The sequence below is a fragment of the Capra hircus genome, chromosome 2 (genome assembly GCF_001704415.2).
Source record: "Capra hircus breed San Clemente chromosome 2, ASM170441v1, whole genome shotgun sequence".
In the NCBI taxonomy this organism is placed as follows: Eukaryota; Metazoa; Chordata; class Mammalia; order Artiodactyla; family Bovidae; genus Capra; species Capra hircus.
Window position 1 is genome coordinate 131,637,119 of NC_030809.1, and position 20,733 is coordinate 131,657,851.

The window sequence follows — 20,733 nt, forward strand, 5'->3', positions numbered from 1 at the left end:
CCAGGCTGGGCTGGTGGAGGACTCGATGGAGGTGCAGTGCGGGAAGGGCTGGGCGTGTCACTCGGGGGCCTCAGGCCTGGCAGGGGGCTCTGTGGTCCCAGGAGGGGTGAGTTCTCAGGGCCCAGACACGGTCCTGCTTCTCTCTTCACCACGTCTGCCCCCTAAGCCCTGGTCCACGCCCTGCCTAACTGTATCCCACCTTTCCCTAACGCAGGGCTACAAGATGGATGACCTGCTGACCTCATACGTGCAGCAGCTGATAAGCACCGTGAACCGGCAGCGGGGCCCCCGCGGCTCAGTCTCAAGCCCCCTGTAGGAGCAGGGTCCTCTGGCCCACTCAGCCGCCCTCCCCAGTCAGGGTCCTTGTGGGGCTTACCCAGGGCCCTCCTCTGGGCCCGAGGCCTGCCCTCTCCCCAGAACACACCCTCCCACCCTTTGGCACCCCAGTGGGTCCCTCCCCTGGGTGCTATGAGGGTCAAAGGCAGGAGCCCAGGGCAGCACCAGGAGTGGTAGGCCTCCCAGCTGACGGGGGGATGACGGAGAGGACCCCCTGCTGCTGCTGCTGCTGCTGCCGAGTCACTTCAGTTGTGTCCGACTCTGTGCGACCCCATAGATGGCAGCCCAGCAGGCTCCCCCATCCCTGGGATTCTCCAGGCAAGAACACTGGAGTGGGTTGCCATTGCCTTCTCCAATGCATGGACCCCCTAGAAATGTTCAATAAACGTTCATGGAGCACTGGGGAGTGTGTGTCAGTGAGAGAAGAGGGTTGCAGGTTAGATGGGCAGGAGATCCAGGAGGTGCTGGCCAGGAAAAGTTCCTTCTGTAAAAAGCAAAAAGCACTATGATCCCCCCCATGGACAGGGAGGACAGCTTCATCCTCAGAGAATGACTTCCGTGTCTCAGCTTTCTTTCCACCTCCTTCCCTTCCTGCTTCTCAGACTGGGGAGGGACCCCCTATGGGCCCCTTGGCACACCTCTTCTCCTTCCCCAGCAGGACTCTGGGCACGGGAGGCTGCCAGGGGGTCTGCTGGAGGAGCTGTGGGCCCCTCTGCCCACACACAGGGCGGACCTGCATGCAGGGCCTTGGAGCCTGGGCTTGCCCTGGACCGCCCCCACGGGGCCAGCCCTCAAGGACTGAGGGTGTCTGCTGAGCTTGTCTCCAGGCCCCGTTGCAGCCTTGCCCTGGGATGCCTGTCCCATCTGGTCTTTGTCTTTCTCACACTGCGGCAGCACGTCCACCAGATGCCACAAACCACACAGGCCCTGGGGTGGTGTAAAGAAGCCTTCATTCATTGTGTGAGTGTAACGTCCTTCCTGGAGGGCAGGAATGAGCCACCCACTGGAGACCACCACCTCCTGGCTCCAGACTGCACCCGGGGAGTCAGCATGTGCCCCAGAGGCAGGGTGCGCCGGGCCCTCCAGCTGTGGTGTGCGGTGAAGCGCAGGACGCGCCGGCCTGGTCTGGGTCCTGGGATCCTCCTTGACTGAGTGAGCACGTGGTGGGGATAGGACAGTTTACCAGAGGCCCCCCACCCACGTGGCCTAGGGCCCAGGGTGGCTGCCCAGCTGGGGGCTCCATCTGTGCCACGTGGGGCAGAGGCTGGCCACGCTGCCAGGAGGCCTCCAGCAGGGATGGGGCAGGCCAGGGCGGGGCAGGGTGAGTCAGGTGGCACTGATCCCTATCTGCTCCTGGCCCTGGAGGACCTTGGGCCGAAACTCCGGATGTGGGCCTGTCACAGGCACACCACACCCAGGCCCCTGCCCTGTGGCCTCGTGGAAGCAGGGAGAGAAGGGATGCTCGAAGGTGGAGGGGAGACGGAGGGATGCTGAGCACAGAGACAGGAGCGAGATGCCGCAGGTTCAGGGAGCCGAAGTGGGGAGTGAAGCCTCACGCAGCAGAAGAGCTACGAGCAGGAAGCGGCCAGGTGGGCGGGCCTCTCAGGCAGGGTGCAGGCCCGAGGACTTGGGCTGCGCCCTGCGGGCTGCCAGCTCCGACAGCTTCTTCAGCCGCTTCTTCAGCTCCAGCGGGAACTTCTCATAGCACCTCTTACACACGGGCTTCATGTCGAACTCCACAAACTTGTTCCTGGGGAGGACGGGCAGCGGTCAGGAGGGGTGGGGTCTCCTCTGGGCCCCAGGCCGGAGCACACCGCCTCCCACACGGCAGCCTGTCCCCCGCCCTGGGCGTGACTTTGTGGCCAGAGGTCACGGTAGACCTCTGGAGGTAGGAGATGGGCCTCCAGGCCTGCCTTTCTGCCTAGAGACTTTTCTTGAATGCTGACACTCCAGAACCTTCCATGGGAAGGTTCTCTGCTGTCCTGGGAGACCAGGCTCCAGCTCCGGCTGGCCTGCCCCTTTCATTCTCCTGGAGGAGGCCTGCTTCCTTTGGCTCTGAATGTGCTGCTCCGGGCTCTTCCTTCCCCAGAGTTCAGTGCGACTCTTCTTCCCGCTGTGCCCTGAGGGTCCCTGGACCTCCCTGCTCGGGGTGGGGGCTGCCCGTGTGCTCACTGCATCCCCAGGGGCCGATGTCAGTGGGCATTCAGGGAAGGCCCAATGAAGGGGAGAAACCACGGGAAAGCCAACTCCAACCGGAGTCCCCCGCAGACTCCAGGAGCGGGAAGGGGAGGAGAGGGCGCTGTGTGGGTCTCCGCCCACAGCGGCTCCTCTCCAGCTGCGGGGGGTGGGGGCGGGGAGGGCGGTGGGGGGGTCGGGCAGTGGGGGCGGGTGCGGGAGTGGGGGGAGCGAGGGCGGGGGGGGGGGTCGGGCAGTGGGGGCGGGTGCGGGAGTGGGGGGAGCGAGGGCGGGGGGGGTCGGGAAGTGGGGGCGGGTGCGGGAGTGGGGGGAGCGAGGGCGGGGGGGGGGGGTCGGGCAGTGGGGGCAGGTGCGGGAGTGGGGGGAGCAAGGGCGGGGCGGGGCGGGCAGTGGGGGCGGGCGGGAGTGGGGGCGGGGCGGGCAGTGGGGGCGGGGCGGGGCGGGAGCGGGGCGGGGCGGGCCGTGGGCGGGCGGGGCCGGGGCGGGGCGGGGGGGCGGGGCGGGGCGGGGCGGGGCGGGGCGGGGCGGGGGGCGGGGCTGCGGCAAGGGGCAGGCGCGCCACTTACTTCAGGGTGAGCCGGCTGTTGCAGGTGGAACAGGAGAAGCAGCGCACGCACCAGGCCTTGTTGAGGGCTGACACCACTGTGGGGGCAGACGCAGGCTCAGTGACCCCACAGGTCAGCCGCAGGGCTCCCTGAGCACAGGGAGGGCCAGCTGGGCACACAGCTGCAGGGCGCACAAGCCCAGAAGGCGCAGGGGACAGGGGCTCGGGCAGGAAGTGGGCCCAGGGATGGGGGGGGGAGGGGGTGGGGGCAGGGGGGTGGTGCTCACCGTCGCCCTCAATCACGTGGCTGCAGGTGTAGCAGACATCCCCAAAGAGCTGTGGACAGAGCAGGAGGTTAAACACGCTGAGGGCGTTCATGCCCCTGGCCCTGGGCCAGGGGTGTGGCCCCACCCCACCCCAAAGGGCAGCTCCTGTCATCTGCCCAGGCCTCCCGGGCCTCCTAGGCCTCCTGGACTAGGGCACAGCCTTGGGCCTGAGGGCTGGTCAGAATCACCGCCCCCCAGGAAACACAGGTGGAGGTGTTGCCCCCTCTAAGGCCCCTCTCCTGCCTTGGTGTCCTGAGCGGTGCGGTCAGGGTGGAAGCCCATCCTCTGGGCAGTTTTGCTGGGCCTGATAGGAGAGAGGGGGACTTCGGTACATGTCACCCCGAGAGCCCAGGACTCCACATCCCATCTCACACAGTCCCCACGACAGGCCTGGCCACAGGGCACATTTCCCGAACGGGGACACTGAGGTCACAGGGGCTGCCCAGGTCCCGCGACACTCAGCACACAGGCCTGGGGCACAGACCCCACTCAGCACCCGCCACGGGGCTCCCAGGGAGGGAGGCTGCCCCATACCCTCTCCGGCCAGCCCGCCCTCACTGGCTCCCCGCAGCACCGCATCCCACTGCCCTGCCTCAAGCCGCACCTGGTTGTAGTGGGTCTCACAGTAGGCCAGGCCCTTCTTCTCATAATGCCGGTGCCCCAGGAACGGCTTCTCACACTTGGCGCAGACGAAGTGCTGGGGAGGGGGGCGAGGGGCAGGGATGGCAGAGTTGGGGCAGGAGCCACCTCCCCAAGAGATGGCAATGACCCCAGAAGACAGCCCAGAGGCTGATGGGGCGGGGGGCCCCAAAGGACCCACAGGAAGGCCATGGGGCCAACACCTCCACGAGCTGCCCCTGCTCAGCAGACGTCACTCCTCGCTGCTAGGCACCCGCAGCCCAAGGGGTCAGGTGCCGGCGAGGTGCCTGGAGTATGGAGAGCTGCACTCCCATGGACTCCTCTGTCTCTATAAGCCCAGAGTCACTGGACACATCTTCCTATCAGGGAGGCTTTTGGGTGCAATGACTCACCTTCCCATGGGGGGCTGGGGGCCAGGGGCCACCTCAGGACCCTCACAGAGGGGCCACCCAAGGCAGAGTCTGTGGGACACAGAGCTGGCCTGGCCACGGGCTTGCATGCCTCTCTTCCAGGTAGTGACTGTGAGTGCCAGAGCCCCCAGCAGAGACCTGGAGACCCAGTGGGACACCCCTGACGATCTTGTCCGCAGGTGGGCTGAGCTCCCCTGTTTGCACAGCTGTACACACAGCCACTTCAATCAACCACAATCCCACAGGGCGCCCCAGACCAATGTCCCCAAGGTGTTCTCATGACTTTGGAATCTTCTAGAAGGCCAGGAAAGGGAGGACCGGTGGGGGTGTCCTAGGACTTTGGAATCCTCTAGAAGGCCAAGAGGGAAAGGAAGATTGGGGGGTGGTCTCTGGGTCTCAGGCCTCTGGGCCCTGTGGGCTGACCTGTCCCCAGCCAGGGGCCAGGAAGGGCAGCACCCAAGAGGAAGGTCGGTTCCGGGAGCCAGCCGCACAGCCCGGGGCTGGGAGGGAGTGTGAGCATGAGCCGGGCCCCCACCTGCTGTCCACACCAGCCTTGCTCACCTCCACGTGCCACTGCTTGCCCAGCGCATTGACCACCCGGCCCTCGATGGGCCGGCGGCAGGCCCCGCAGATGGGGACCCCCATCTTGTCGTGGCAGGGCAGGCAGTAGAGCTCGCCCTTCAGCTCCCGGGCCTCTGCGGTCAGCTCCTTCCTGGAAGACAGCGCAGAGCCCCCAGTGAGGGTGCTGCCCAGCTCCCGCCCCTCCAGACCCAAGGAAGCAGCTTCCAGACAGCCCCCCACCCCAGCTCTGTCCCTGCAGAGCCCCTCGGGCAGGCGTTGCTTTCATCTCTGCCCTCTTTGGAGACTTCCTGTGCCCCAGACAGGCCCCAGGGCATGGGATTCCTGCTCGGCCCTCGCAGAAGGAGGCCTGTGTTTGGCACAGATCTGTTCCCGGTCCCTCCACCCCTAGATCAGACTGGGCATCTGGGACAGGCCCGGGGGGGGCTCTGCAGCCTCTCCTTCCTCTCTCATCCCTCGTGCAACTCTGAGTCTCCAGTCCTCCCTGAACGGAGCCCCAAAGAGAGCAGCCTCCTGCATGGTTGCCCTCAGGCCCCCATTCTACCTGCCCCTGCACCCCACTCTCCCGTCGCCCCTCTGCCCACCTGGTCCTCCTCTCCGGCCCCATCCCTGCCCTGGGTGGCTGTCCCACCTCCACCCAGCTCTCCCCCTACCCGCAGTGGGTGCAGCTGAAGTGGTCAGGGTGGTAGGCGTCATTCTTGAACATGAGGGGCTGCTCATCAATGACCAGGTGGCAGCGCTGACAGATGTACTTGCCCAGGCCCTTGGCCTTCTCGCGGTTGTGACAGGGTCGGCACAGGTGTCTGTGGGGAGTGAGGCAGGTGTGAGGAACACAGCCTCCCCTCCGCAGCCCCCCCAGGCAGCTGGGCCACCTCCCTGAAGAAGACATCCCCAAACACCCCAGACAAAGGTCCATCTAGTCAAGGCTGTGGTTTTCCGAGTAGTCATATATGGATGTGAGAGTTGGACCATAAAGAAGGCTGAGCACCGAAGAATTGATGCTTTCAAACTGTGGTGCTGGAGAAGACTTCTGAGAGTCCCTTGGACTGCAAGGAGATCAAACCAGTCAACCCTAAAGAAAATCAATACATTGGAAGGGCTGACGCTGAAGCTGAAGCTCCAATACTTTGGCCACCTGATACAAAAATCTGACTCATTAGAAAAGACCCTGATGCTGGGAAAGATTGAAGGCAGGAGGAGAAGGGGACGACAGAGGATGAGATGGTTGGATGACATCACCGACTCAATGCACATGAGTTTGAGCAAGCTCCGGGAGTTGGTGAAGGACAGGGAAGCCTGGCGTGCTGCACTCCATGGGGTCACAAAGAGTCAGACACGACTGAGCAACTGAACAACATCACCCTCACCCACAGCCTGAATAAATGCCGGGAAGCCTTGGGGGTTCAGCCCAGCGGCCCAGAAAAGCCAGCCAACAATCCTGCTGCTGGGAAGGCCACAGGTGAGCCCTCTAACAGGAGCCTCGGCACAGGACAGAGAGCAGAAGCAAACGCAGCAGCAAGCTGCAGCTGACAGACAGCAAGGCAACCGTGGTGTTTTTCTTCTTTATGCTTTTTCTGAGCCTAGGACATCATGTGGACAAGAGCGGCTCAAAAATTCACTTTATTTTTCAAATATCTTGCAACACATAAGAGTAACCGTACAGTGTGTTACCATCCCACTGTGCCCAGTCAAGGAGCCAAGGAGTGCCAGGCCCGTCGGGCACTCAGGGCCTGCTTCCTCAGGGGTCCTCCCAACAAAGAGGGACCCGGACGTCTACAGGCTCGCTCTGTCTCCAAAGACAAGCACGGCTGTGCCAGATGGAGGCCCCCAGACCTAGGCACTGTCATTACAGAGTCTTTTTTGTAAAGACCTCCGAGTAATTTCTGATGGTACTTTCTCCTCTGGGCAACAGCTGCGGTCTCTACTGAGAGAAATCAACACGGTTTCTGTCTCCTTGGCCCTCACAGGCGGCAGGGATTTAGATTCGGGGTCCCCAGGCACAGATGCACTCATACAAAGGCCGCAGTGCCCTGCTCCCGTCCCCACCTGCCACACGATCTGCTGGTGCTCTCGGCACCTGGGCCTTCCTGCCTCCCTTTCCCAGGCCCCCAACCCTCCCACCAGCCTCCTGCCCTCCTGATACCAGCGTTGGCCTCTTTCAGAGGAAAGTCAGGTAAAGAATCCGCCTGCCAGTGCAGGAGACGTAGAGGACTTGGGTTCAACCCCTGGGTCCGGACGATCCCCTGGAGGAAGAAATGGCAACCCACTCCAGTATTCTTGCCTGGGAAACCCCATGGACACAGGAGCCTGGCAGGCTACAGAACATGGGGTCACCAAGAGTCTGATGTAACTGAGCACCTGAGCACGCACAGGGAGTCTCCTTAAAAGATTAACTCTCAAACTCAGGATGTTGGGCCACAGTGGGGAGGGAGCCTCACACACCACCAGCTCCGGAGCAAGACAGAACTGAGGAACCCTGCTCTCTCACAGGAACCCCAGATGTGAAATATCTTTTCAACAGACCTGATCCCAGCACCAGGTCTAAGGACAACCTGTAGAATTTTTCCACCGTAGAATGAAGCTGGAACCTAGGAATTCTACCATTGAGGTGCAACAGAAGAAGAGAACAAAACAACATACACACGCAGCTTAAGTTTTGGAGCAACACATGCTTGAGCCCAAATCCTGGCTCACTGGTTTCTGGTTGGCCAGTCAGTTTCCTCAGTTTCCTCAGTTTCTGAGCCTCAGTTTCCTCATCTGTAAAATGGGCAGTAATCCCAAGTGCACAGGACTGTGTGAAAGAACACATTTCAGAGAGTACTTGCGGGAGGTTCCTCCCAGTGATAGCATGTATATCTTTAAACACCTTAACTAAAAAGTTGTAAAGTCTTTTGAAACTAGAAATAGTGGTCTGGTGCCCTGTGCTACTGGGTGTATCATTTTGGGAAAGACAGAGAGAAACAATTTTGCTGGAGTAGCCACTGGCGACATCCAAACAGCCACCCCCGAGACCCCCAGGAGGAGCCTAGGGGAGCAGCACGGGCAGGCGGCAGCGGCTCTGCTCCCAGGCCTCCTGTCCAGAGGAGGAGCCCGCACAGACGAGGGCCAGGCCTCCGGGTCCCCATGGGCACAGACAGCGCGCCATTATGAGGCAGCCTGCAGCTGGGCCCTGCTGGAGATAAAGGCCATGATTTATTCCGCACACCCAAAGGGGGCCTCATTATACAGGGCAGGACACAAGGACCCTACAGCAAGTATCCTGAAAGAATCCCCCTCATTTGACCAAACAAGACTCCTCGGCCTCCCACCCTTCCGCATTCATAAGAACCCCCCTCTGCCGATGGCCAGTGCAGGCTCAGGCGCCCAGGCCCGTTGTCATGGCAACCAGCCCCTCCCTGGCCCCCTCCCCTCAGTAGGAAATTACCGTTCTGAAACGTCCTGTTGTCTGTCGGTCCCAGCCAAGCCCCCCACCCAGCCGGCGCCCACTCCACGGCTTCGTAGACAGTCACACACTCGGCCTCTGTGATGCTCTGCGGCCCAGCTGGGGGATGGGGGGTGTGCTGGGACACACTGGAATATTCACAGCCCAGGGGCAGCAGAGGCAGCCAGAGGACTGGCCCACCGCACAGGGGGCCCCTCAGGAATGAAGCAGCCTTTCAGGGCCCGAGGGGGTGCAGCCTCCCCGCCTCTCCTTAAATAGCCAGCCGGCCTCTACCACGGCCACACGGAGCCACCACCCGCCCACAGGCCGCAGCCCACCTGCTGCCCCAGACCCGCTGTGAGAGGTAAGGGCAGGGCTGGGGAGCGGGGCACGGGGGTGCGGGGCAAGCGCGGGCCCAGCAGAGGCAAGGCAGGGCCATCTCTGCCATCTCGCTTCAACCTATTTATCGAGGCCTCCCTGGTCTGAACTAGAGCAGCCCATGGGCGGTGCTCCTGTCTCACTGTGGGGGCTTTTAAAGGAAGAGCAGGTGCCCAGTCTGCGGCCCCATGGCTGCAGCGACACCCCCACTCTCCTCCTCTAGCCAGGGCACCTGGAGGGGCCCAACGAGGAGGCAGGAGGGACCGGTGCCCGCGACACCAAGAGACCGCCTGCCAGCTCAGCCTCCTCCCACGGCACACCCGCCCACGTCCCCTCGCACAGGCCGAGCCCTGCACCTACTCCTGGTCGGGGCCCCCCCTGCCCCGGGCAGAGTGAGACGTCGAGAGACAGTGAGAGCAGGCATGTCTAGGGACACGTGGAGAGGAGCAGGAGCCCCCCCAGACCCACAAAACCAGCATGAGAACTCGTAACACAGGGGCCCGGTGGAGAAACTGCAACAGACCTGACACAAGCCTGAAAGCGTTCTGAAATCAAGTCTGCACCCAAAGAGGGCACGGGGCATGTGGCCTTCAGTGGTGGGGCTCAGGAGGCCCTGGGCAGCAGCAGAAAGCCAGGTGCCAGGCAGCCCACAGGGTGCCACCTGTGCACACGCAGGGCTCCACGCTCAGCCCACTGCTCCACTGTCACCATCTGGAAAGCCTTGCTTCTTGAACAAAGGGTGGGGCAAACTGTGTCGCTGTTCCTGGGGCCAGGCCCACGGGGGAGGCGCTGAGCCTGGGAGGCAGCTCCAGCCCTGGCAGCAGGGACCCATCAGCCCCTGGAGGAAAAGCAGGCGGAGGTGTTGGCTGTCATGCTGGGTCTTCCGGATTTGGCTTCCCACTTCTGGGCTGTTGCCCTGGCCAAATGACCCTGGGCAAGTGAGCTGATGCTGAGCCTCCATCTGTAAAAGGAGGCAGTGGACATCTGCCCCTGAGGACTGGTGGGCAGTGCCCAGGCAGGCCTGCCTCGCGCCGGGCAGAGATGGTCAGTACCTGCGAGCAGACCTCACGGAGGGGCTGGGTGATGACTGTGCCACCAGGGGGATGGGTAGCATCTGAGCCTCAGGGCAGCCCCTCCCCATCCCCATCAAGACCCCTCCCTCACTTGGCCTCCAGGCCTCCCCCGCTTCCCCCACTGCCTCAGGTCACACACACTTGGGAGCAACAAGAAATAATCTCTGCATTAGAATTTTAGGGACCCTGAACCACTGTGAGTCTAGGAGAGATTTGGGCAGGGGGACATCCCTGGATCCCTCCAATAATCAAAACGTGATGTGGTCAGGCGAGTGTCTCCGCTGGCTTGAGAATGACTGGCCAGGTGCTCACCACCACTGACTTCCTCCTGCTCAGCCACCTGTGGGGCAGTGGGGGTGCCGGGGGTGCCCAGGGACCCCAGTGGTGGTTGATGAGGCATGAAGCAGAGGGTCAAGCTGCTGCCTGGCCTGACAGCTCCTCACTACCCACACTGCCCTCCTGCCCTCCTAGCTGCCAAAGTCTGAACCACTGGCCCTGCTCCGTTTACTTTGGGAACCCACACCTGGGGATGGCGCCCAGCCTCATACTCAGGGACTGCCGGTGCTAACGTCCCTGTGCTCCCGGAGCACTTGCCAGCCCCTGCCAGGAGTATTACCTCGGTCATTAAAAGGAGAGGACCCGAGGAGAGAGGAGTTTACAGAGAGCTTGCTCCAGGCCCCCTGCAGCTCGTGCGTGCAACCGCTGCTCCCGGCTCCATTCCGCTGCTCCTGCGAGCCCCCTCTCCTGCCCCCTCTACAGCCCGCAGGCAGGAAGTGGGGCTGCTGGGAGGTGGGGTTCAGGGGAGCCCCTGAAGTTGCACTGTAGGCAGAGGGGCCCTGAGAAGAAATGGCACCGGCCCCCACCCCCCAACCCCATGTGCGGCTGCAGGCTGCGTGCCGTCTGGCCTGCACACACCTGTCCAAGGCCTGTGGGAGGCAGGGCGTTGGGACCTTTCCTCTCCTTTGTGAATCTCCTGAGTCGACCAAAATCAACATGGGAAATCTGTCACTGTGTCTCTTGGGGAGGGACCACCAGTGACCCAATCAGAACTGGGGTCACCAGACAGAAACAGTTTGTTTCTGAGGCCAGGAGGGCTCCAAGCAGCCTCTGGTTTATGCTGAGGGTAAACCAGGTGGGCAAGGCTGGGCAGAGACAGCCTGCCTCCCTGGGTCCCAGCCTCTCTGGGGCTGCAGGTCTTGGCTAGAACACCCCGGACAGTCTCTCCACCTCTGGGACATATGGCTCTCCTGGAAAAGAATCTGCCTCCTGATAATTAAAGCGACCCCATGGACTGCAGCCTATGAGCTTCCTCCATCCATGGAATTTTCCAGAAAAGAATATGGGAGTGGGTTGCCATTTCCTTCTCCAGGGGATCTTCCCCATCCAGGGATCGAACCCAGGTCTCCCGCATTGTGAGCAGATGCTTCTACTGTCTGAGCTACCAGGAAAACTCTAGTTAAACTACTCCAGGTAGTAAAACACCCACTGCAGGCCCGGACCCACAGGCACAAGCCTAAGACACTTGTCTTTCTAAGACACAAGTCTCCGCCCACTGACATGCCCGAAGCAGGGCTGGTGGCTGAGTTCGAAAAGCTCAAGACCTTGGATGCTGGCCCGGACGGCCTTTAGGTGCTGTAGACAGAGCAGGACACTGCATTCCTCGTGAGGCCCTCCCATGGCCGGTGCCGGGAGCACTGGGGAGCCTAGTGGACAGGTGGGTCAGGGAGGCTGAGCAGGGTTCACCTGATGCTGAGGAGGAGTTGGCCGACCCCCACACTGGGCTCTCACGCCGAGGTGCCCCACCCACGAGAAGCAGGGCTCAGGGGACTCATGCACCCCACCGGTCAGACAGCACACAGGGGAGAGGGACAGAAGACGCGGGCCCCTCCCTCAGCCCTCACAGCCCCCAGGGCCTGTCCGTCTGTCCCTGCGGTGCTGACTCTATGCCCCAGGCCTGAGAGGTGGCCTTCATGGCCGACCTCTCCATGCTCTACAGGGACACGGCCGCACGGTGGGGAGCTGACCCCAGCAGTAGTTTGGCACCCAGGCCCTGGTTTTGGTTTTGCTTTCTGCAGCCTTCCAAAGCAGCGGGTGTGGGTTCAATCCCTGTTCAGGGAGCTAAGACATGCCTTGAGGTTAAAAAAATAAAATAAAATCAAAACATGAAACAGAAAGGGTTTCATCCCTGGGTGGGGAAGATCCCCTGGAGAAGGGCATGGCAACCCACTCCAGTATTCTTGCCCGGAGAATTCCATGGACAGAGGCCACAGTCTATGGGATCGCAAAGAGTTGGACAAGACTGTGACACTTGCCCACCCCCAGCTGGACACAGGAGGTGCCCTGTAGCCCCTGAGGCAATGCCAAGCATGGAACAGCCTATCCAGGGGTTAGGGGTCGGCAGGTACTAAAGGCTTCCAAGAGCTCATGTCTGCAGAGGGTGATGCCTCGCCTGTCCCAGGCTCTCTGAAGCTGGCCTGTCTGCTTGTTCCCCCCAGGCTCAGTGCCTCTGCCTCTGGCTGAAGCATGAATGGCCTCGAGGTGGCCTCCCCAGGTCTACTGCCCAACTCCTCCCTGGCCCCTGTGGAGCAATGCGGCCAAGAGACGCCCCTGGAGAACGTCCTCTTCGCCTCTTTCTACCTCCTGGATTTCATCCTCGCTTTTGTGGGCAACGCCCTGGCCCTGTGGCTCTTCATCCGGGATCACAAGTCCAGCACCCCGGCCAACGTGTTCCTGATGCACCTGGCCGTGGCCGACCTGTCCTGCGTGTTGGTCCTCCCCACCCGCCTGGTCTACCACTTCTCAGGGAATCACTGGCCTTTTGGGGAGATCCCATGCCGGCTCACGGGATTCCTCTTCTACCTCAACATGTACGCCAGCATCTACTTCCTCACTTGCATCAGCGCTGACCGCTTCCTGGCCATCGTGCACCCCGTCAAGTCCCTCAAGCTCCGCAGGCCGCTCCACGCCCACCTGGCCTGCGCCTTCCTCTGGGTGGTGGTGGCCGTGGCAATGGCCCCGCTGCTGGTGAGCCCGCAGACGGTGCGGACCAACCACACGGTGGTCTGCCTGCAGCTGTACAGGGAAAAGGCCTCCCAGCACGCCCTGGCGTCCCTGGCCGTGGCCTTCACCTTCCCGTTCGTCACCACCGTCACCTGCTACCTGCTGGTCATCCGCAGCCTGCGGCAGGGCCCGCGCGTGGAGCGGCGCCTCAAAAACAAGGCGGTGCGCATGATCGCGGCGGTGCTGGCCATCTTCCTGGTCTGCTTCGTGCCCTATCACGTCCACCGCTCCGTCTACGTGCTGCGCTACCGCGGCCACCGCACCTCGTGCGCTGCGCAGCGCGCGCTGGCGCTCGGCAACCGCATCACCTCCTGCCTCACCAGCCTCAACGGTGCGCTGGACCCCGTCATGTACTTCTTCGTGGCCGAGAAGTTCCGAGATGCCCTGCGCAGCCTGCTGTGTGGCAAGCGGCTCCCAGGGCCGCCGCCCAGCGCCGACGGGAGGACCAACGAGAGCTCGCTGAGCACCAGGTCGGAGCTGTGAGCCTGGGCCCCAACCCCTCCCCAACCCCACAAGGACCACCCTGCAACCTCACCGAGGAGGAGCCCGCCTCCCTTGGGAAAAGAAACCGAAACCTCGCCGGTCACCATCACCTGCTTCCAGGTCCGAACTCATCACCGTTGCCCAGTTCTGTCTGGGCTGTCCGCAGATGCCTGGCGAGGCCGCACTGAAGGGGCCAGACCGCCGCTCCTCTGCGGGGACTGGGCTGAGCCTGCTCATTCACAGCCGCGAGACACTCAGTGACTTGGACCCCACCCCCCCTCGCCCGGTGAGGAGCAAGGAGGCCAGAGGAACAGTCCTGAACAGTGAGCCTCTTTCTCTCCCAAGTGCCCCCTGCGAGGCTCTCACAACAGAAACACATGGCGGCGAAGCTTGGCAGAGATAACTCAGGAGACAGCCGGGAGCGGCCTGCCAGAAGAGGGGCACGGTGGGGGCAGCGCTCGGTGGAGGGCCAGGAGAAGGTGTCTGGAGATTTCCTCTCAAGTGCAAGGTGCTCTGAGTTCCCTTTGTGGCCCCTTTCCCAAAGGCCCCTGCGTTTAGGGGACACAGGCAGTACACGAGAGCCGAACACTCTAAGCACGTTTCAGGGTGATTGATCTCCAGGTGACGTCCAGCAACACAGGGCCTGTGGGTCCCGCCTGCCACACACAGACCTGCATGTGCCGACAATCCCCAGCGCTTCTCAGCAGCTGCCCTGTCCCTTCTGAGTCCCGGGGGAGCACAGACTATGAGGGGGCCATCACGGGGAGCCCAGCTTCATCACTGCCGGGTGTGGGGGGCACGCAGCCTGGCCCACGAATCTATCTCCCCCTAACCCAGACCCAGCAGGGGCAGGGTCCTACTCCTCCCCAAGAGGCCTTCCCCTGGCTGGCCAAGATGGAAGGTGTTTTGCTTAGAGGGTGGCCTGTATGCCCCTCAAGAGTCCTTTTATGTACTTGGTTATACTGATCATAAGGGCTTCCCTCGTGGCTCAGTTGGTGAAGAATCTGCTTGCAATGCAGGAGACTGCCTGCAATGTAGGAGACCCGCATTCGATTCCTGGGTCAGGAAGATCCCCTGAAGAAGGAAACAGCAACCAGCTCCAGGATTCTTTGCCTGGGAAATCCCACGGACAGAGGATCCTGGCAGGCTACAGTTCAGGTCACAAAGAGTTGGACACGACTGAAGCAACTTAGCATGCCTGCATACTGATCATAAACATAACTGTACTTTAATAACTGAAAGTTATTCTGTTTGGTTAATGCTACTCCCTCCCCAGAACTTCTCTTCCTTCCGACCCAAGAACGGCAAAGTGGCGGCGCAGGCAGCAGCATGCACTGTGGTTCTGGTGGCCCCACAGCCGGTCCACCCCACACAGACGCTGGCGTTCTGCCTTGTGGGCTTCAGAGTGCTGACCTGGGCCGCAGGGTGCCCCACCTGCCTGTCACCACAGCAGTAATTTACTTTCCTGAACAAGTCCAGCCTCTTCTGGATTTTTCCAGCAAACACTAGAGCAGGAGCCCCAGCGTGAGCTGCAGCTTAGGCCCACACTTGGGACCCCTGCTGCACCGTCTGCCCCCCAAGACCCCTCATATCAGCACTCAACACTCAGGCTAATAGTGAGCACCCTGCAGACACCAGGATGATTAACACACGTCTCTGATGGAGCAGGCAGACGGACAAGGTCACTACAGCAGTGTTAGGAACTGGGGCTCCAACAGGGCCAGAGATGGTGTCCAGCGCCCAGACAGGGGAGGAAGCGGGGGGCAGACAGACAACTGAGGTGTTGCTAGCGAGGCAGGTGTGTGCTTCCGTGCGGCCTGATTGCCAGCAGAGGAGAAACTCAAAATTGGCTGGTTGGGTTCTGTGGCATTCGGGATGCCTGCCAGACACTGTGGAGATGGCATGTGGGCAATGGGGTATTCTGAGGGAGAGGTCTAGGTTGGAGGCCGACACCTGGATTGCCCAGCACAGACGCGCCATTTGGACCAAATGCAAAGCCCCAAAGGAGCCCGCCACAGACAGACGGGTGGAGGAAGGGGAACCAGGACAGGAAAGGGACAGCACAGCCATGCAGTAGGAGACCGCGTGGGTTCCCGGGCACCCGGAGAGAAGCGGGAGTGGCAGCGAAGGCTGCGGGAGCCCTGAGCAGCTTGGGCGGAGGGGAGTAGGGGGGGGAACCGGCTGGGAACTGGGAAGGGCTGCAGGGAGTCGCTGTGCAGCGAAGGCTGACAGGGTGCCTTGAACCAGGGGCCACCTCGCCTGAGCCATTAGAAAGGGACCAGAGAGGTCCAGAGCTGTGAGCCCTGCTGGAGGAGCGGGAAGTGAGCAGGGCTATGGATGCAGGGACACGGCCCCCGCGCCCCCACTGCGACAAGGGAGGGAAGCACAGGTGCAGGGCAGGGGAGGGCAGGGCAGGGGGAAGGCAGGTCCTGGCTGTGGGGGTGGGGGTGCAGGGACAGTGAGGGGAGGGGAGCGGGAGGAGAAAGAGCAGGTCTTCGTGGAAGGTGACAGCTTAGCCTGCTAAGGGAACCTGGGCCTGAAGTTTGGAGCTGAGTGTTTTCCCCCCAGCAGCCCCCGTGGGGTCTGAGGACAGGGGGGACGGCTGCAGCCTGGGTGGCCGGGCAGGCAGGAGCTTAACTCACAGCTCCTCATCCTCGAACTGCACCAACAGCTCCCGCTTCTGCCCCCTGCCTGCTGGCTGTCTACCGTCAGCCTGCTCCTGGGAGCAGCCCTGAGCCTGGGACGCCCCGATTCCTCACCCCTCACTCTCCAGCCTCCATCCTCACCCGTAAACCAGACAGAGTTCTCCTGCCCTCCTCGCAGGGACAGTGGGGGTGGCAGCCCTACTGGCAGCCCGAGGCGCCTGGACCAGGCCTGGGCCTGCGGTGAGGCCCATCTCACCTGCCTGCGTTCTTCACAAAGCCCAGGTCAGCCAACTCCACGTCACACAGCTCACAGCGGAAGCATCCAGGGTGCCAGTTGTTGTTCATGGCCTTGATGACGCGGCCAATGATGAATTCGCCTAGAGGAGAGATGACCCTGCTGGCCTTGTGCCCTCCCCCAGAGTTCCTCCCCATCAGAGCCCACCTGGCTCTGCCTGGCCCCAGGGCACTCCTCCCAGAGCTTGGGAAGGTGATGAGCACAGAGGCCCGAAGGCCAATGCTCAGAAAGACAGGCCCCCTCCTCTCCCATCCCCACTTCCCAGGCATCGTGGGAGCCTTACCGCAGGACCCACAGCACGGAGCAAACAGCATCTGGAAGTCGTGCTCGCAGTACTTCCGACCTTCGAACTGCAGATGGGGCCAGCAGAGAAAGGACAACGAAGGCACCGTCATTCTCTGAGCTGCACCGGTCAGTGGGGTGAGGACCTGCCCTCGGGGAGGCTAGATGGGCACCCCGCCTTGTATACCTGCTACCACCACAGGAAGCATGGGTGGGGGACTTCCTGGAGGAGGTGATAAGGAGTGGAAAGACGGAAGGGGAGGGGGGTGCTAAGAAGAGGGGTTTCCACACAGGGAGCAGTCAGTGCAAGGCCTGAGGACGGGACGGGATTGGCCTGTTTGACTTGGGGAGAGTGCAAAGTGAGGGACCTCGAGGAAGCTGGCAGCTCGGCAAGGCTGGCCCCTCAGAGGGCCACCGCTGTTTGCTGAAGATCTTGGCCGTGTTGGTCCCAGGGTCAGGCTGTGGGATGGGGGTGGATGTTTATGCCGGGAAGCCCAGGGATCAAGGTTGAATTCTGTGTGTCCCTTGGCCCTGTTTCGTGTCTGAGAGGTCCACTCCCCCAGGGTCCACAAAAGATGTAGGGAAGGGACCCAGAAGAAGGGGCACAGGAATGGGGTGCACCCCATCTGTCTGGGCAAGGCAGACCCCTGCACTGGCCCCAGGTGTGGCCAACACCTGCCTCTGCCTTTCCTCCCTTGACGATTTTATCTGGTTTCCCCTGTTCCCTGAGAGTGTCTTATTAAGCTGCACCTGGCTAGAGCCCTACCCAGCAGGGGCAGCGGGAATCTACATCATCATAGGCACATCCGCAGAGCCCTGTGCCACTCAACCCCTTTACCCCACCTCCCCACTGGCCAGCAGTTCTCAGGAGGCACCATGGGGAACAGCAGCTCCTGTTTAGTCAGGCAAATCACCCACCTCCCAGCCGTCTGTCAGCCAATCCCCTCAGATTCAAAATCTAGCCAGCCTCTGAGCATTGCCGTGGTGTGCCTATAAACACTTAACAGGCAGCCCTGAGGCGGCCTGGCAGCATTTGCCAACTTCTGCCATGTAAATAGTCCCACCGGAGTCAGTTTGAAGCTACCAAAATGATGCTGACATGGAATTGAGAAGAGATGTCAGTAGCCACCACGGTACTGCGTTTCCAGCACCCAAACGCAGTAACAGGTAGTGAAATGTAACAAAACAATTAGGAAGTGATGAGTTTTGTGTATCTGCTATTTTTGTCTTTAATAAAATTTTATCTCATTGTATGTATACATCATTTAACTTTTAATAATGACTGTATTTAGCAACCAGCCTGCAGGATTGCGGAAAATTTAACAATCTGCTCTTGGGACCGAGGGCAGCTCAGCCTAGGTCCCTTCCCTTCCATCTGGATTACCAAAGAAATAACTGGCTTCTGGTCCCACCTGTTCTCCCAGCTTCTGTCCCCATTCCTGCAAAGCGTCTCCTCCGCATAGCAACCAGAGAGGCCCTTTTCTACTGTCTGACAGACAGTATGGGTCCTGCCCCTCCCAGGATGAAGCCGAAGGCCCCATGAAGGCCCACAGGTTTAAACAATTCTGCCTGCCCTCCCTCATCTTCTGCCGCCCCCTCTCATTTCCTCTGCTTCCATCACACCAGCCTCCTACTGCTCCGAAACCCACACACCCCAACCTCAGGGCCTTTGCACTTGCTGTGCCCTCTGCTGAGAGCTCTTCCTGTAGGTACACACCTGCTCCCCCACCTCCTTCAGGTCTGCTCAAACGTTACGCCCCTGCTCAGGCCCCCACCCCCAGGACTCCTCGTAACCTGAGCACTTAGCAGCATCAGGTGTACGCTGGTTATGTTTACTGTCTGACCCCAGGGCCTCCCAGAGATGATAGGATGAAGGGGGACTCCTTCAGCACCATGCACACCAGGAAAGCACCGTTCACAGAGCTGAGGGCTGGGCCCCCACGGGGTGGCCAGCAAGGTTCTGGGCTGGCAGGAGCAGCACCGGCTCACGGCCCGGCACGTCTGCCAGTCTGTCACTGGAGGGCCGTGGCCAGGCGAGGCCCGCAGGCTGCCAGAGGGCAGACCCTGAGCTGGGTCAGGGGCTTGTGCTCCGGGAAGCAGAGGCAAGGCTTAGGGAGCACTCTCACCTCGTAAAAGAGCCCCTCGGGGAAGGGCCGGAAGCACTGTGGTTAGGGAGCACTCTCACCTCATAAAAGAGCCCCTCGGGGAAGGGCCGGAAGCACTGTGGTTAGGGAGCACTCTCACCTCGTAAAAGAGCCCCTCGGGGAAGGGCCGGAAGCACTGTGGTTAGGGAGCACTCTCACCTCGTAGAAGAGCCCCTCGGGGAAGGGCCGGAAGCACTGTGGTTAGGGAGCACTCTCACCTCGTAGAAGAGCCCCTCGGGGAAGGGCCGGAAGCACTGTGGTTAGGGAGCACTCTCACCTCGTAGAAGAGCCCCTCGGGGAAGGGCCGGAAGCACTGTGGTTAGGGAGCACTCTCACCTCGTAGAAGAGCCCCTCGGGGAAGGGCCGGAAGCACTGTGCGCACACGAAGCAGTGCTCATGGTACAGTTCTCCGTTGCTGTTGACGATCCGCTCGGCAGGGGCGAAGCGCGCCTGGCAGCGCTGGCACACTGCGTTGGCCAAGGCGTTGGACATGTTGCTGAGCAGGAAAAAGGAACAGAGGTCAGAACCTGCGGGCTGCGCTCAAGGGACACGTTTTCTGGGGCAGAGGACAGCACCATCCTCACCCCAGGCTGGCCTCAGCACCGTGGAGACTCAGTCACGCAGTCGGTCCACGCTGCCCCGCACTGGCTTGGATCACCCCGGGTGGCTGTCACCCATCCCTGTAGCCACCATGTGCCAAGGAGACACCAGGTGCCAGTGTGTGTCAGGATGCAGCGGCCTTCCCAGGTGGCAACCCTGAGAGCCGTGCACAGCATGTCCAGCTCACAGACAGACGCGCAGAGGCCTGGAGAGAGTGACCCCCCGGGCTGCAGTGGGCAGAGGCAAAGCCCCTCACCCCGGAGCCCCGTCTCTCCCCATACCCTGCAGCCCCCAGTGCCCTTCATGGAGGGTCAGGCACAGGTCAGCCATCGCTGGGCACATGCCCATCAGAGCGGTCAGGGCTCCAGTCCGGGTCCTCACTCGTGGTGCAGCCGGGGCTGGCCCTTGCTCTCCAAGCCCAGGCGCCCAGCCAGAGAAGGACCCTAATCAAGGCCATGATCGTGTGTTCTGGCCTTTAGATGACGGACACACAAGCTCTCTATGGGGTGCACGGCCCACTGTAAGCTTGCAGAGGACAGGGTGTGGTTGTCATTGTCACTGACCTGGCCCCAGGCTACTCAGTCATGGTGCTGGGCCATCTCTCAGGGCATCAGGGACACCCGGGCACCCTCCTGCGCCTCCTGTCTCCCACTCAGGGAACCAGAGTGTCTCGGGTACAGAGCATCATCCAGGCACAGGGCAGCAGCCTGGGATTCACATACGTATTTCATCCCTGAGGCCACCCTGCTTTTCTAAGACTCAGAGAGATTGAGTAACCTGAGCAAACTCACAGAGCAGATGACAAAGTCCACACGTGAACTCAGGTTGGACCGAGTTCACTGGCTCTTTCCCCTGCACCACGAGTTAGATTCATCCCTGCCCCACCCCTCTCCAAACACAAAACCACCCTACCATGGAGAAGGTGAGGCTGTGACTATTTGGGAATGGGAGCAGGATGGGGAGCGACCCTCCTCATCCATGCGGGCAACTGCTGTCCCCGGGGCAAGTGATGGCTGTCCTTATGGGAGGTGTGAAAGCCAAACTGAACTCCAGGGGAAATCGCCACAGAGACACACGCTGGCTCCAGCCTAGGGCCCCGGCTCAGACAGGAGGAGGAACCTGGCGGTCAGCCACAAGAGCCTCTACAAATTCCCAGCACCCTCATGCCTGCGACCTTGACTACAAGGCGGCAAACAGACTTTGTCTCTTGTCGACTTGGGTGGATTGTGGTGGCTGCCTGGAAGGGTGGGCGCAGAAGGGAGGTCAGGCTCAGCGACGAGAGATGCAACCGATCGCGCGTCCTGTAGACTCGTGCAGGGGCA

The 20,733-nt window shown here is 61.5% G+C and overlaps 3 protein-coding genes across 7 annotated transcripts in view; 2 read left to right on the forward strand and 1 right to left on the reverse strand.

Moving 5' to 3' along the window:
• MYO7B (myosin VIIB) overlaps positions 1–576 on the forward strand; it is a 77,148-nt gene extending 76,572 nt beyond the window's left edge. Inside the window, exon 47 of the mRNA XM_018065839.1 lies at positions 215–576. Coding sequence (XP_017921328.1) covers positions 215–316 — 102 coding nt within the window. The 3' untranslated portion in view covers positions 317–576. The remainder of the gene's footprint in view (positions 1–214) is intronic.
• Positions 1,266–20,733, reverse strand: part of LIMS2 (LIM zinc finger domain containing 2) — a 39,522-nt gene continuing 20,054 nt past the window's right edge. For 3 of the 5 annotated variants that reach the window (XM_018065841.1, XM_018065840.1, XM_018065843.1), the window contains exons 2-10: positions 19,148–19,307; positions 16,669–16,735; positions 16,347–16,467; positions 5,684–5,833; positions 5,013–5,163; positions 4,007–4,099; positions 3,364–3,412; positions 3,099–3,174; positions 1,266–2,086 (exon numbers count right to left, since the gene is read on the reverse strand). In XM_018065841.1, coding sequence (XP_017921330.1) covers positions 1,939–2,086; positions 3,099–3,174; positions 3,364–3,412; positions 4,007–4,099; positions 5,013–5,163; positions 5,684–5,833; positions 16,347–16,467; positions 16,669–16,735; positions 19,148–19,307 — 1,015 coding nt within the window. In that variant the 3' untranslated portion in view covers positions 1,266–1,938. Of the gene's footprint in view, positions 2,087–3,098; positions 3,175–3,363; positions 3,413–4,006; positions 4,100–5,012; positions 5,164–5,683; positions 5,834–16,346; positions 16,468–16,668; positions 16,736–18,970; positions 19,118–19,147; positions 19,308–19,395; positions 19,631–20,733 lie in introns of those variants that run through there. The other 2 variants (XM_018065842.1, XM_018065844.1) reach the window with 2 other exon arrangements.
• On the forward strand, positions 7,342–14,677 carry GPR17 (G protein-coupled receptor 17). The gene is made up of 2 exons (XM_018065846.1): positions 7,342–8,815; positions 12,398–14,677. The coding sequence occupies exon 2, from the start codon at positions 12,426–12,428 to the stop codon at positions 13,443–13,445; it is 1,020 nt and encodes a 339-aa protein (XP_017921335.1). The 5' UTR covers positions 7,342–8,815; positions 12,398–12,425; the 3' UTR covers positions 13,446–14,677.